General features: G+C 37.3%; 2 protein-coding genes across 4 annotated transcripts in view; both read right to left on the reverse strand.

Annotated features, from left to right (window-relative positions):
* Positions 1-156: 156 nt before the first annotated feature.
* On the reverse strand, positions 157-6,478 carry abcb11a (ATP-binding cassette, sub-family B (MDR/TAP), member 11a). Its single transcript, XM_077727736.1, has 25 exons — positions 6,430-6,478; positions 6,103-6,344; positions 5,930-6,014; positions 5,718-5,851; positions 5,475-5,646; positions 5,228-5,352; positions 4,981-5,155; positions 4,792-4,905; positions 4,559-4,669; positions 4,364-4,489; positions 4,084-4,287; positions 3,816-3,986; positions 3,559-3,748; positions 3,393-3,477; positions 2,989-3,097; positions 2,741-2,908; positions 2,566-2,670; positions 2,340-2,501; positions 2,042-2,245; positions 1,732-1,973; positions 1,496-1,652; positions 1,210-1,407; positions 923-1,129; positions 588-734; positions 157-518 (listed from the first exon to the last, which is right to left on the reverse strand). Exons 2-25 carry the CDS (start codon positions 6,312-6,314, stop codon positions 318-320), a joined length of 3,804 nt encoding a protein of 1,267 aa, XP_077583862.1. The 5' UTR covers positions 6,315-6,344; positions 6,430-6,478; the 3' UTR covers positions 157-317.
* A 3,813-nt stretch (positions 6,479-10,291) lies between these two features.
* Positions 10,292-14,512, reverse strand: part of thsd7ba (thrombospondin, type I, domain containing 7Ba) — an 87,854-nt gene continuing 83,633 nt past the window's right edge. For all 3 annotated transcript variants that reach the window (XM_077728466.1, XM_077728465.1, XM_077728467.1), the window contains 3 exons: positions 13,694-13,883; positions 13,296-13,383; positions 10,292-12,592 (listed from right to left, as the gene is read on the reverse strand). In XM_077728466.1, coding sequence (XP_077584592.1) covers positions 12,511-12,592; positions 13,296-13,383; positions 13,694-13,883 — 360 coding nt within the window. In that variant the 3' untranslated portion in view covers positions 10,292-12,510. The remainder of the gene's footprint in view (positions 12,593-13,295; positions 13,384-13,693; positions 13,884-14,512) is intronic.

Here is a 14,512-nt window from a genome sequence, read left to right on the forward strand (position 1 = left end):
AATGGAAAATACAACTACAAAATAATCATACAAAAAAATAAACACAGCGGGGAGAATAACCAGATAGACCCCAGTGCAATCCGCCAATAATAGTTTTGATCTACTCCACCATTAAAAATACGACCACAGAACCTAAGCAACTCAACCGAATCCATGTGACACATATTTAACTGTATTAAAAAATAATGATCAAAATGTGCGGTGGAAACAAACAGTTTAGACACCTCTGTTCAAATTCAAGTTTTTTTTGTATACAAAAAAAATAATTGAGTGAAGAGTTTTGCAATAGAACACCATTTTCTGTGAATCCTTTGGTTCTAACTGATAGGAGCTCCAGTTGTGACCAGTTTGTAATAGGCACTCATTTTGGCCATGAGTTCTTCATGAGTGCCTTGTTCTATGACAACGCCTTGTGACATGACTGCAATGATGTCTGCATTCTGAATAGTGGAGAGCCGGTGAGCAATGACGATGCAGGTTCGGCCTTTTCTCGCATCATCTAGAGCAGACTGGACGATCTGTGGAACAACAACAACCAATCATGTCAAGTTCATGCAGTGGTAGAGCTGGTGTATTAAAGTGGCTACCTGTTCGCTCTCCGTATCCAGAGCTGAGGTGGCTTCATCTAGGAGAAGAATTTTGGGGTTCCTAACGATGGCCCTGGCAATGGCGATGCGTTGTTTTTGTCCTCTTGAGAGTTGGGAGCCTTGCGCACCGACCTGAGTTTCATATTTCTAAGAATGTGTTCCATGGTTGAGAGGAAGAAAAAACAAAACATACCTCAAAGTTAGTATTTGCATATTTTAGGGCTAGTTGGAATGATCAACACATAAATAATTTAAATAAATGATCAAGTATTAACATTTTCTAATCTATTTTTTGATTTATTTTTGTCTTCTATAGGAAAGAGATTTACACTCACATTTGGCAGCGTCATCACAAAGTCATGAAGGTAGGCTTTCTTGGCTGCCACCATTATTTCCTCCATACTGACATTGCGTGTGTTGTCTCCGTACTGAATATTCTCAGCTATGCTGCAGTCAAACAAGATGGGCTCCTGGGACACGATGCCAATCTGAGATCTCAGGAAGGGCACGTTCACTGAGTTAGACGTCCGACCATCGATCAACTGTAATCAAACGTGGGAAAGTGTTGCGGAAACCTCCGACGAATTGATTCATCTGGGAATGAAGATGTGCATTCACCCACCACTTTCCCTTGATCCGGGTCGTAGAACCTTTCCAGGAGTTGAACACTAGTGCTTTTCCCGCAGCCACTGCTCCCCACAAACGCCAACGTCTGACCCGGCTTTACAGACACCCGCAGGCCTTTCAACACGCGCACATCTGGACGTGTCGGGTAGGTAAACTCACAGTTGACAAAGTCTATTTCGCCCTTGAAGTGCTCCTGAGGATGAAATAAGCAAATACATCACTGTAGAATTATCCACGTCAAAGCACTGCGCCTGTGTGCTGAAATATTAATGAATACAAACCCATTTCTCTCCTTCTGTTTCGCTCATGCTTATTTTTGGGCTCCGATCCAATAGTTTGAAGAAATGAGCAGCAGCCGTCTTGGCTTTGGCGTAATCTGGAGTAAAAGAAGAAGCCCTGCCCAATGCAGTCCCACTGATGACTACTGCTGATATGACCCTAGAGAAACAATACACCAGCACTAATTAGTTTTTGACAATCAAGTTAAACATCCATAATAGAGCCAATTTTTACCCACCTGAAAACTATCACATATGGAAGCCCCTCAGAGTTAACCAAATATCCTCCATATCGAAATGAAGCAGCGTACGCCATAAAGATGACACACTGGGACAAGCCAAAGAAGAACCCGTAGACGTTGGCTCGTTTCTTGGCAGATTTATAAGGACTCTCGAGTCTTTTCTCATATGACTCCACAAATGAGGTCTCTTTGGTCAAACCTGCAATGGTTCTGATGTTGGCGAGGGCTTCACTGGAAACCTGTAAAAAAAATATATACACAACTGAATTCTAGGATTCAATAAGTGTAAAACTGTGGTAGGGCTAACCTGGCCTGCCTCCTCCATTGCCTTTTTATCTTCATTTGCAAAACCTGTCAACATTTTGGCTTGCAAGAGACCAGACAGACCAATGAGGGGCAGGAAACACATAATGACCAAGGTTAACTTCCAACTAAAGTAGAAGGCAATGATGAAAGAGGCTCCAATGTTGGTAAGCGAATTCACAATCATGCCAATCTGGGATCCTGTGGCCTGAGACATACAGAAGTTTACAAGTCACCACTCGAACCATCTCTGTAATTTTTTAAAATCATTAAATTAAATTGTGAAAATAATTTCTACTCACACCCTGAACCATGGAGGCATCCGTAGCCAGTCTTGTGGTCAGAGCTCCCGGGCTATTGTGGAGATCATCAAACCATCCAATATCTTGTCTCAGCATGGCTTGAAAGCCAAACTTCCTTAAACGACGTGTCAGCAACTCTCCAGACTTTGCAAAGGCGTACCCCTGCAACATAAGTCAATCATGAAAATCTATCCATCTGTTTTACAGTATCTTTATTAGCACGTACCTGTAAAAACTGCGAAAAAACACTTATCACAGCCACAATGCAAAACAGCAGGCATATTCCATTGATTTCCTCCCTCTGCTTGTTTGCGTCAACTAAAGCAAAGGTCTGCACACATAAAAGAAAAAAGCAACAGGTCGATCTCTCAAGTTTCTTATTCAACTACACACAATCTTACCCCTAGAATTTGGCTGAACAACACAGCATAGATGGGGTTTACAGAGCCATTGATCGCAGCTCCCAGAGATCCCAATACCATGTAGGGCCACTCTGACTGGTTATACTTGAGGATTCGTGCAAGTGGGGCCGGTTGAAGATATTCGTCATCCTCATCTTCATACTCTGGCTGTTAAAGATTCACATTAAACCATCCAGATTCAATTATAAAATAGGAAGGCAATTTTTTTTCACATTGAAAACACATACAATGTCCGGGACAATCGTTTGGCTAGAAAGCATCCCAAGGCTATTCGATACAGTGTCGGGGCCAAAATCACTGGACAAGTTGCTTTGAGATCGCTGTCGGATTGAGCTCCTGTGAGAGAGAATAATATGCATTAGTTCGCTTGGAGTGGTGCTCAATTTTTTTACAGCCAGTGGCACCTCAAAAACATCGGTTCTCAAAAAACTTCATGAACTCAATGGCTGACATTGAGAGCACTAGATGTACAGTCCATTTTGACTGGGAGCAATTGCTCCCATCCTGAAAATGGAGCATGCTCCCAGTTCTAATTTATTATGCACTATCAGTTCCTGGTAATGAGTAGCCATTAGTCTAGAAGCAAATTATCTCCTTGACATTGTCACATTTTCATTTGACTTAAATCTACCTTTTACTCGACCTGGTGCTGCCTCGGCTAAAAGTCCTCACTTTGGTTTCATAGTTTTTCTCATCGGCATCTCCATGAGCAGCATCTAGGCATTTCAAAATGAATCTTCATTGAAGAAAATATACAAAAGTGGAGGTTAAATGAATCAAAATATCCACAAACTAACCATTAATTGTGTTTGATACACCATGATTTTGCAGGGTGACTAAAGTGAAGTAGACGCCTTTCTTTTCCAAAAGCTGGCTGTGAGTTCCCTTCTCCACGGCCCGTCCTCGTTCAAATCCGACAATGACGTCCGCTTTCCTGATGGTGGAAAGACGGTGGGCTATCGATATGGTGGTCCTGCCAATGCGTACCTGCAATTAAGAGTGTCATTTTCTGAAACATAACTAGGAGACAGAATGAGGAGTGACATTTGTATACCTTTTCCAATGCTTTCTGGACAACTGCTTCACTCTCATTGTCCAGAGCTGAGGTCGCCATATCCAAGAGAAGAATCTTTGGATTCCGGATCAGTGCTCGGGCAATAGCAATCCTTTGCTTCTGCCCTCCACTCATCTGACCTCCACCTTCACCCACCAAAGTGTCAAATTTCTAGAAAATAAGAATGGAGGACTGTTTAAATCCCTACTTTAAAAATCCACAGACTACTATAAGATTTGCATGTATGTTTATCATGTCTTGAGCATACTTGTGGAAGATCTTGTATAAAATTATAGGCATTGGCTTCTTTTGCTGCCTGGATAACTTCATCCATGGTCACTCCTGGTTTCCCAAAACGGATATTGTCTCCAATAGTTGTGGCAAACAGCACCGGTTCCTGTTCTACGATTCCAATAAGTGAGCGGAGCCATTTGATGTTCAAACTGCGGATGTCATGGCCATCCAAAGTTACCTACGAGTGAGAGTATTACTAGTTGAAGCGACATCACAACAAATCCAGAATGTAGTATTTGCAAGCAATGTCTTACTGTTCCTTCCTTTGGATCGTAAAACCTTTGGATGAGCTGGACTGCTGTACTCTTCCCTGAACCGCTCGGGCCAACAAAAGCGGTGGTTTCGTCTGCCTTGACTTGTACACTTAGGTCATTTAAAATCTGAAAGAAAAGAGTTTAGTTATTGTATGATATTATGCAGCGTGGATCTGTTTGGTTTAAAAGATTTACCATAACATCAGGTCTGGAAGGATAGAAGAAAGTGACATTATGAAACTCAATGTCACCTTTCACTTTGTCTAGTTTATGGCCGTTTTCAGAAAAGCAATTGATTTCTGCCTCCTGTGGGTTAAAAAAAAGAAAAAATGCAACACAAACATGAAGAAAAAAAACTTGTCAAATCAATTAAATGGCAAATGATAATTGCCATCTCTCAACTGTAAATGGAGAGATTCTGGTTGTACCCTGTCAATTGTTTCAAAGATGGACTTTGCAGCTGCACGGCCTGAAGCAAAGGCTTCAAGACAAGGGGAGGCCTGACCCAGGTTTATTGCAGCAATCAGGACTCCAAAAAACACCTGTAAAAATAGATAGTTGTCAAAAGAAAACATGGAAGTGCAATGAATGTAAAAGACTACATGTATTTTACACACCTGAACAAGAGTACCAGGAGATAGCTCCTTCTCGTCGATGACCAGTTTTGATCCATACCAGAATGCCAAGGCATATGTAAGAAAAATGATGCACCACAGATATCCTTGGAAGATTCCAATAATCCCACCTTTTTTCACTCCCCAGTTTTGAGCGTCCACAAGGTTTTGGTCATACCTGAATATTTGCATTTTTTAAAAACACAGACTTGATTGACCTGCGGCCCTTGGAAAAAAAAAAAACGACTACCTTTTGACCTCTTTGTCCTCCCCACCAAATGCAGCAACAGTCCGAATGGACGAAAGGACTTCATCGGCCACAGCACCTGCCTTTGCATATGCCTTCAGCTCTCGTCCTGTTAGCCTGGCCACTGCCTGAAAGAATAAATAATCACATAAAGTTCAGAAATAAGGCCTGATTTACGAGACATTTTGAGGAAAATGCACACAATATCCGCCTCATAATAATTTTGATTGTGTACGAGCTCCAACTTTACCATTGCCATCAGTCCTGCAGCAATGCCAATCAAAGGGCTCACGGCAATGACGACCAAAGTCAGCTTCCATCCGCCGATGAAGCCCACCATGAAGCCAAACACAAAGGTGGAGAGCCTCTCCAGGAAGAAAGACGCCTGGTCGGCGATGGCATTGTTGACCTTGTTGATATCACTGAGAAGAATTCCAAAACACATTTTTTCAATCACATTGATTTACGCCCTATCTCCAGATGGGAGCCTCACTCGGATAATCTTGTGTTGAGTTCACCAACGGAAGTGCAGTCGAACCATCCGATTTCCATTTGCATGATTTTGTTGAAATAAGTCTTTCGGATTTTCAGAGTCTGTCTTGCAGCAGCCGTTACCCACAGAACAATCTGGAGGGGTAACAATTAATTATATACTTAAAGTCAAGTTATGTTGCTGGAATTGGGTAAAATGGATAAAATACTCACTTGAAAATAACTTAGACATAAAACACCTAGTCCAATTCCGATGTAGTAGTATGCAAAAGTAGTCATCTGGACTTCAATATCTATCCTGTCAAGAGAATTTAATTATATAGTTCATATTAGTTAAGTACTAGTATGTATTGACTTTAACTCATTGGCTTCTATTGACGACTCACCCACAGACAACTGTAACATTTTCACCAGGCTCATAAATTGAGCCATTTATCCAGTGGATTAAGCTATCCTGGCAGGTTTTATTTGGGTCTTTCAGTTCTTGAACTTCCTGTTCGTAAGCCACAAATGTGTTGGTCATCATGCCGTACACAAGAAGCATGAGAGGGGCGGCGGCTCCATGTATTAACGCACACGCACTCCCCACTGACATCATTACAATCTCCTTCCATGTTGCAAATCGAAACTGGATAAAATAAAGTACATTGTTAAGGGTGAACCTTCTCAAGGGAGGAATCCTAATATAATATAAACGTTTTTTTTGTCTTTACCAGTTGAAAGTATCCAACACTGAGTGTGTTGTCTTCTTTATTTTTCTTCTCATTTCTGTAAATATTGTGTTCAATTAATATCATTGCCTGAAATATTATTTTTGTGTTCAGATTAGTCACAAAACTTACTTTTTCTTTTGTTTGTCTGCAAATGAGAAAAAATATTTAACAATGTGGGAAAACAGCCAGCCTGAATCATTAATCTTCATCTATGTTGATATAAAGTGGCTTAGACAGTGTATTAAACTGGGCTATGTTGGTTAAGATGTATTTATTAATTCATTAAATCCACTCACCAATTTGTGCCACAGTTGGTGTAAATTTCACCGTTTTCTTCATATCTCTCCTGAAATAGAGCAAAATCAAGATAGCTTACATTAGCTTAATAAATGACCACACTGACTTCATCCTTTTTATATAAAGTAGATGAGTTGTGAACTTGTGTTCTCAGTGTTCTTTTCCATTCTTTTATCCATTACAACCAATTATGCTGCTCAGGGTCAGAGTGACTTGAAGCAAAAGGCAGATGACAAGCAGACAAACATTATTATTATAATTCCCCATTTTATTTCATACTCATTAAGAATTTTCAATCAACCAATCATTGTGTTATTTATGTGATGTAAACTGAGTACCAGGAGAAATCTAATACAAATATAATGAGTAAATAAGTACAAGTTGAGATTTGATTTGTAATTTGACGGTGAGGTGAATTAATGGAACACACCATTTAAAATCAATGGGTTATCCATGTTAAAAAAAGTGGATTTACATTTAAATAATGATACAGAGGAAGAATAAGAAAAAAAGATTGTACGGTACCTGCACTGAGCGGCTCTCAGTCAATGTGTGGTTTCTTCAGCAAAAACACAACAGGAGTTAATAAGACAACCTATGCCCCTCCTCTTCTACTATTATCTATAGTCCTATTATACTGATAAGGTGTGTTTCAGCACTATTTCCACAGTAAACAGAATGTTAAACACTAAATCAGGATCTTAAAAACAAAAAGAAAAAAATCAACTCTAAACTGAGGAACCAAATGTTTTCATATGAATACCTAATAGGTGATTTACAATGGGAATATTTGATATTAGTATTACGATTAAGAGACTGGAATTATAAATGTGTTTTGGCTGTTATCAGACATGATTGTAAAATGAGTTTAACGACCTCAAGTCCATTAGTTGTGGTCAAGTGCTCGAGAACTGGGAGTGAACGCACTGGAATGCAGACAATCCATAAACTTTGTGAAAGCACAGTTGACCCGTAATCATTAAAACAATTTAATTCTTTGGCCAATTTAACTGCACACAATTAATACAGGATATCATCACGAGGCTCGTGAGGGTTCCTTGAGAACATCAACTTAAGTTTAATCCATTCATAATACATCAATATATTTTTAAATAATGAATTGTAGAAAGTTTATTTCACTGATTAGTTAGATGAATAATAAAAACAAAAAAAACAAATAATTTTAATGATTAATTTAATTATTAGAATCACACATTTATTTATCCATGTATTTTTTTCCCTGTGAAATGTGAATTGTAGTTACCTCTGTAATTTTAGGTTGCTTCCTATCTTCCCATCAGATTAGAAAAAACAACTAAAATATTTAAAATCAAAACAACGTGGTGACAAAAGGTTAATGACTGCACGGACATGTGTTCGGATATGGAATTTGCTCTATGTGTACAAATGCTCTGATACAGTATTCCCAACAAAGGTTGATTAATAATGTCAGTCATTCGGTCATGTAGGTTTTTGTCTGACTGTATTCATTAACTCTATTAATCTAATCACATTTTGGCATCAGGGTGAAATCTTCAGATAGGATGTCTAGTAAAACATTGCAGATAACAAACGTATCATATTACGCCCCACAGAGGAATTTGACTCGTTTGACAGCTTTTATATTTAATTCCTGTCATTGTCCAAGTATGATTAATTACTTGGCTTTGTGTGAGTTATAAAGATGATGTAGTCAATCATGAATGAGTATTATTATAAGGAATATACAGTACTACTGTCAGTCACTGCCAATGAAGGGCATCAGAGGGTGCTATAGCTCCTTTGGAAAACAATACATAGACGCTTTGAACACACTTAAGTAACAGAAAAATAAAGTCATTGTCTATAAGAAACTGTTTTGTTTGAAACGGTAAATTCAGAGGATGATTTTAACTGTGTTTTATCATAGCATAGTGTTGTTTCTTATCTATACATAGTTTACTTCCAGTAAACCCTTAACAAGCATACTACATACCTCCCTGTGGTCATTAATTGCACATATATTATTCAGACATAAATAGTTTTAGAGGAATACAAAATCAGGTAGATATACAGTAATGAGCTGTCGCAATTTAGCTGCTGCAGGACTTGTGTGAAATATGGAATTGCAGGCTTTTATAAATGAAGACAAATTATAGTTTGGACTTTGTATAGTAATATAAACGTCGAGACTAGGGTTGCAGAAAAATGTACTATTTCATAGAATCTTGTGCATTTTTTTTATAATTCACATATAGCTTGATATAACAAATTGTATTGCCAAAGGAGGAATTAGGCCAAGCAGACTATGACAGATAATTATGACTCATTCATTTTATAGGATTTGAATTCATGGCTTGAATTATTGGAATTCTGCAGAGGACGCTTTGTCAGATTCACAATTACTGACCCTATTTGAGTGTGAAGGTTGCAGTAACTTCAAGTTCTTTGCAAGCAAGCTTCAGCAAATTCTTTTGCTTCTCCTCAATACTTTTAATGAATAGCAGAAATCTGCCTCTTGTGGAACATCCCAAGTATATTCAACTGGCACTTTTTTTTGTCCTTTGTCGACTTTATGAAGCTTTTACTATCATCAGCAGCCAGAGTTTTAACTATGGCATAAAAAGATAACCACCTTACATCATTTTTCTCCTTTATTTTTTCAGCTCATGCTGAATTTCAAAGTCTTTTTTTTATTAATTAAAGCCGCTTAGGCCAGATGAACTGTCAACACTGATTATCTGATAAAAGCAAGCTTGTATGAAACGCAATATAAACTCATTGTTGCCAATCCGCACAAGGTGAAGGTAAGTCTGAATGAGTTTTTTAGTCTTGGACGAGCCGATGATGAACTTTTTGGCTTCCATTGACAACATCGAATTCAATTGAATTGTGAAGACAGACAGTGAATCTTTGTATATCAGCAACTTTGACAGTGATAGACGCCTAATCCATTTCAATGAAGAGGCTATCTTTTGCTATTCATCATCGTCAATGACAGTTAATGAGTTAATACGTCACAGTCACTCTGCCTTGTCATATCTGAGGCTTTCCTATCTTCCCAAATCCTTTGTAGTAATTGTAGCATTGTAGAACCGTTAAATAAAAATGACAGCTGTAGGATTTGCAGCTGAAACATTGGAAAACCTGGTGGGAAAGATCCCTACTAGCATATGTTTTTTTTTAAATAAATAAATGAATGTTAAGTTGAAAAACAGTTTTGCCATTGTGAACATTATGTGTTATGATTAAGCCATTTAACAACAATACTTAAACAGGCACAGACTTGAGATAGAATTGTAGAAATAAAACTAAAATAAAATGCAATTCAGAAATTCTATAAAGAACTTATATTTCTAAAATACATTGGTTTAGCATCATGCAAAAAGAATATGGTGAAAAGTACATATTTAAAAAAAATAGAACACAGGGTCATGTCCAATTAAATTAAATATTTGAGTGGAAAGAATGAATGACTATAAATAGGAATTTTTCTAAATACTTTATACGTGAAATCAATAGCACGTTAATAAAATAACACTTTTTAGACTGTTTTCAGAAAAGAAAATGTCTAAAGCAGCTCATAATGCTTTTTTATAATGTAACATTCCCAAATTGAAACCCTGTCATTGTCAATATGGTCACGTATGGGCACGAAAAAGGACAAAATATGCCCACAGAGCTCATAAAATGCAATTAATTTAAATTGACAAGATTAGCTTGGAGCTTTGCCTCATATCACCATGTCCATGACACAATCATTTGAATTAAACCTTCGCTTAAACAAAAATGGCACTCTTAAATAAATCAATTAGATACAATAAAATCTTTAAACACATTTCTCTCATATCTAGTAAAAGATTAGAAAAATGATCAGTATTTATAATTCATTCTCCTATGAGAAGCAAAGAGCAGATGAAAATCAAACATTTAATTAGAAAATAAACCTAAAAAGATAAGACAATTATTTAGTTTCACAGGTTTCCACGATTTATTTGCATCATTTGTGTTCAGCTCTCCAGTTACACACGTTAGTAACACAAAAAGCATGGTGCTTGTAAAATATGAGGGCCAACTAGTTATTTTGGGGGGGCACAAGCCAATTCATAGACTATTTTTTAAAATTATTAAGAGTAAATTCTAAAATGAACCCATTACGTTCATAATCTACTTTACTCAGCGTATTAGAATGTATGACTGCATCCTTTAAGCTTGTTCCACAATGAGTAAAACAGAGCATTTCTCAAGGCCACTTGGAGTATTTCTTTTTTTTTTTTTTCAGAATAGATCAAGCTTACCTGCAAACAATCAGCTGCTGAGACAATTGCTACAACGGATAACGACTGGCGAAAGTTATTGGTAATACATTCAGAAGGAGGTGAGATAACACCCGGGCAAATATTTCGATTGTGGAGGCAGCGAGAAAAAGATTAGGGGGACACTGTTGTCAGCTGCCCACTCTTACAAAATACTCAACTCTGTCATATGAATAATGCATGATGGGTTGCATGTGGAAATGTGGGAGTTTATCTTGATTGCCGTATCCATTGGGATGAGGGTGTGGGGTTAAACATATTTATCACTTCATTGCCAAAGGAAAATGAAGGATATTAGGATAAAGGAGTTCAACAGAAAATAGCCATATAATATATGCTTTGAAATATTTGGTTTTTATCTTCATTTTTTGCCCAGCAGAGAGAGAACAATCACATTAAGCTTTGTCTACTCATAATGTGGGTTCACTTTTGGGGTCTTAAAATGTATTTGGGCAAATGGCTTTCTGGTATAAGATCCAAATTGGGATGGAATTGGGTTCAATTTGGTAGAATTTTTCCATCTTTTCTTATGTTCATAACAATAAAAAGTGCCACAATTCACATTCTGCTTCTGGCCATAGTTGACTATTGACCGGGAAATAAACATATAATCAAAACTTTTAAAAGATTTGCTAATATTAAGTCAAATGAAAGTGAATTTTGTATTATTGTGAATCTTAAAATAACACATTTCCATCTCCAATTGATTGATTACTTCACATTCCCTCTTGTGGTGTTTAAAGGCAAAACCAAAATACATCATGTCATTATCCATAATTGTTCATTCCAATTCTATTATTAGGTACATATAATCTCTATATTCCTGTGTTCCGTGTTATATAATGCACGTTCATGTGTCATTCGTCAACATTTCCTTGTTGAAAAGTTAAAAATATTCTCATTTCTTGGCTTTTGAGTGTCTAAAAATGTGTCGAATGGAGAAAAAAGCTGCATCATGTTATTGAACTCAAGGCAAGCCTGCATTTGGTTTCCACATCTACACAACAAATGGCATCGTCGACAAAATACAATTCAACAGTAACGACTTGCATAAACATTTCAAACACTATAAAAGTCATTTCAAAGGAAAAGGAATAGTGAATTAGCACTAATGTAGTGCATAAAGAATTATTTTGTTTACTCTCAGGGAAAAAAAGGCTTTCTACGCAAACAAGTTGTGACAATTCCTTTACGAATATCCAACGAGAATGAGAAAAATTGTTCAATGTTCAGACTCTGTATGCCATAAACTGTTCCCTTTTGGTCCTTTTGGTTTTCAACACATAAAATGACCACATACTTCACTTTTGGAAGCTTTGATAATTTCAGGTTTGCGAGTCAAACTGCAGATTAAGAAAAAAATACTTCCTCTGCAGGACAATTTGGCATGTGAACGCGTGTCATTAACAGCAAATGCCTGAGTACCTTGGTCCGTTCGTACCACTTGTGGTTTGAGAATGTGTTGTTGTTGTGGAGAAAACCAACATGGTTACATATCAATGTCGCCATCATATGCCAGGGTCAAAGGCTTTTGTAGTGGAGGAGAAGTCTTTGTTATTTGGTCTGGTTTACTGCAAAGAGAAAAAACAAATAGATTAAATAAGGCAAGTGTGACACAAAATAACATGCCAAATGATTATAAATAGCATCCTATTGTTTCCATATGTGATTGGGTATAGGTTCTATTACAAAATTTAGATATGAGCTACTATTTCATTTAAAGAATAGTTGAACAAAAGTGTCATCTTGGAACTGTGTCTCAATGAGGAATTTTGACAAGCATAGAACAGCTTTTGTCATTTTCTGAAGAGAGCTGAAGTTTGTATTACATAGAATAGGCATGATATTTCATAAGCTGTGTGAAACAAACCTTGTCATCTGTCATTTTTGGTTTCAAAGTGGCTTGTAATGGTAAAACCAATGGCCCTAGAGAACTAAGAAAAGTTGTAGCAAAAGCGAACATCACAAAAATGACTACATTTGGTGTGTTTCAGAAAGAGAAAAATAAAACAATACATCATTAAATAGTGATTCCAGCACAATGCCACACTACACTCGCTGTGATATCTGACTTGAGAGTTCCATTATGTGATAGCAACAAAATAATGGCACAATGTTGTGATGAGTATAAGTCATCCTTGACAGCGTGGAGAACAGATGGATAGCCATTTTTTGCAGCTTCTAAGTACTTTCCCTGTCTGCGTGTATGATGTAGTTTAAAGCCTTCGATGCAGCTAAAGTTTTTTGTGTGAAGAAATTAAATTTAGTACATACCAGACCAGGAATGAGAATGCAATAACAAAGAGTATTAAGATGAATCCGACAGCAGTGACGGCGTAAACCCACGGCTTTACTTTTCCATCTGTGCAATGAAAGTCCACTTTTAGATATACTGTATGTATATATAGTCAAGCTTTATGAGGAAAAAAAAATCAAGTTTTATGCTCAAATTGTAGAAACAATATAAAATATTAGGCTCTACTGACGTTTACACAGTCTAATAGCTCAAACCATTTTTTTTTTGCAGCACATACTGATTAGTCTGGTAGAAATATTGGACTTGAATAAATTCCGCCCACGGCTTAGCCATTCAAGCTCCATAAAGCCAGTAGTCAAAAGTAATGCCCTCTTACGTAAGGGTCAAGCAGTACAGATCATTTCTATTTCAGTACCTGGCCCAACAGGTCGTAAGGTCCACTCTGTGTGGCGGTCTCGAGCCCGGGATGGTTTTAATCTTCCCGAGTTAGTTTTTACGTCAGCTTTCTTATTGGTGTCGACTCCTGGGGTTCGAGTGCAGTAATCCAGGAAGCCATTTGTAGTCATGACTTCAGTGTAACCCTTCTCGCACCCACACACGCCACTCTGCATGGAAAGGGGAGGCATTATGTCCATTCAATGTATAGATTGAACAACCCAATCTTTCCCAAACTACTGTATATTCCAACACTTTATCATGAAAGTGTAGCCAGCTATTTAAAACTCTTGAGATCTTAGAACCAATTTTCATGGTTATCACTCTCTATTTTCACTCATTGACTGCCATTGATGGTAACCGACAACAAATTAATTTTTTTGGGGCAACATTAATAAAATGAAAAGGAATAAAATCAGAAATATATTGTAACATGCCTAGCAACACTCTGAAGTTGAATTTTTTTCATAGCATTCAATTAATTGCCTGGCATTGACAATGATTAACCTTCAATTCATTACAAATTTGTACATTCATTTGCCCTTCCCAGTCAAAATTGATTGGATGTTTATTATGGTCAATGGCAGGCGATGAGTAAAATATTGAATAAGTGTGTTGCTACGTGGTGCAACATAAATACTCGACAAGTATTGGCAATATTTCCACCCTTTAACATCAACCTTATCAGCAGACTACTATACAGTATTTAACTGTTTGAGGTACACAGTTAATTAAGACATATAGAATAGATAAAAATGCATGCTTAACCGGTATGTATCTTTCACAAAATAACACCAAC

This window comes from Stigmatopora nigra, chromosome 11, assembly GCF_051989575.1.
Source record: "Stigmatopora nigra isolate UIUO_SnigA chromosome 11, RoL_Snig_1.1, whole genome shotgun sequence".
Classification (NCBI taxonomy): domain Eukaryota; kingdom Metazoa; phylum Chordata; class Actinopteri; order Syngnathiformes; family Syngnathidae; genus Stigmatopora; species Stigmatopora nigra.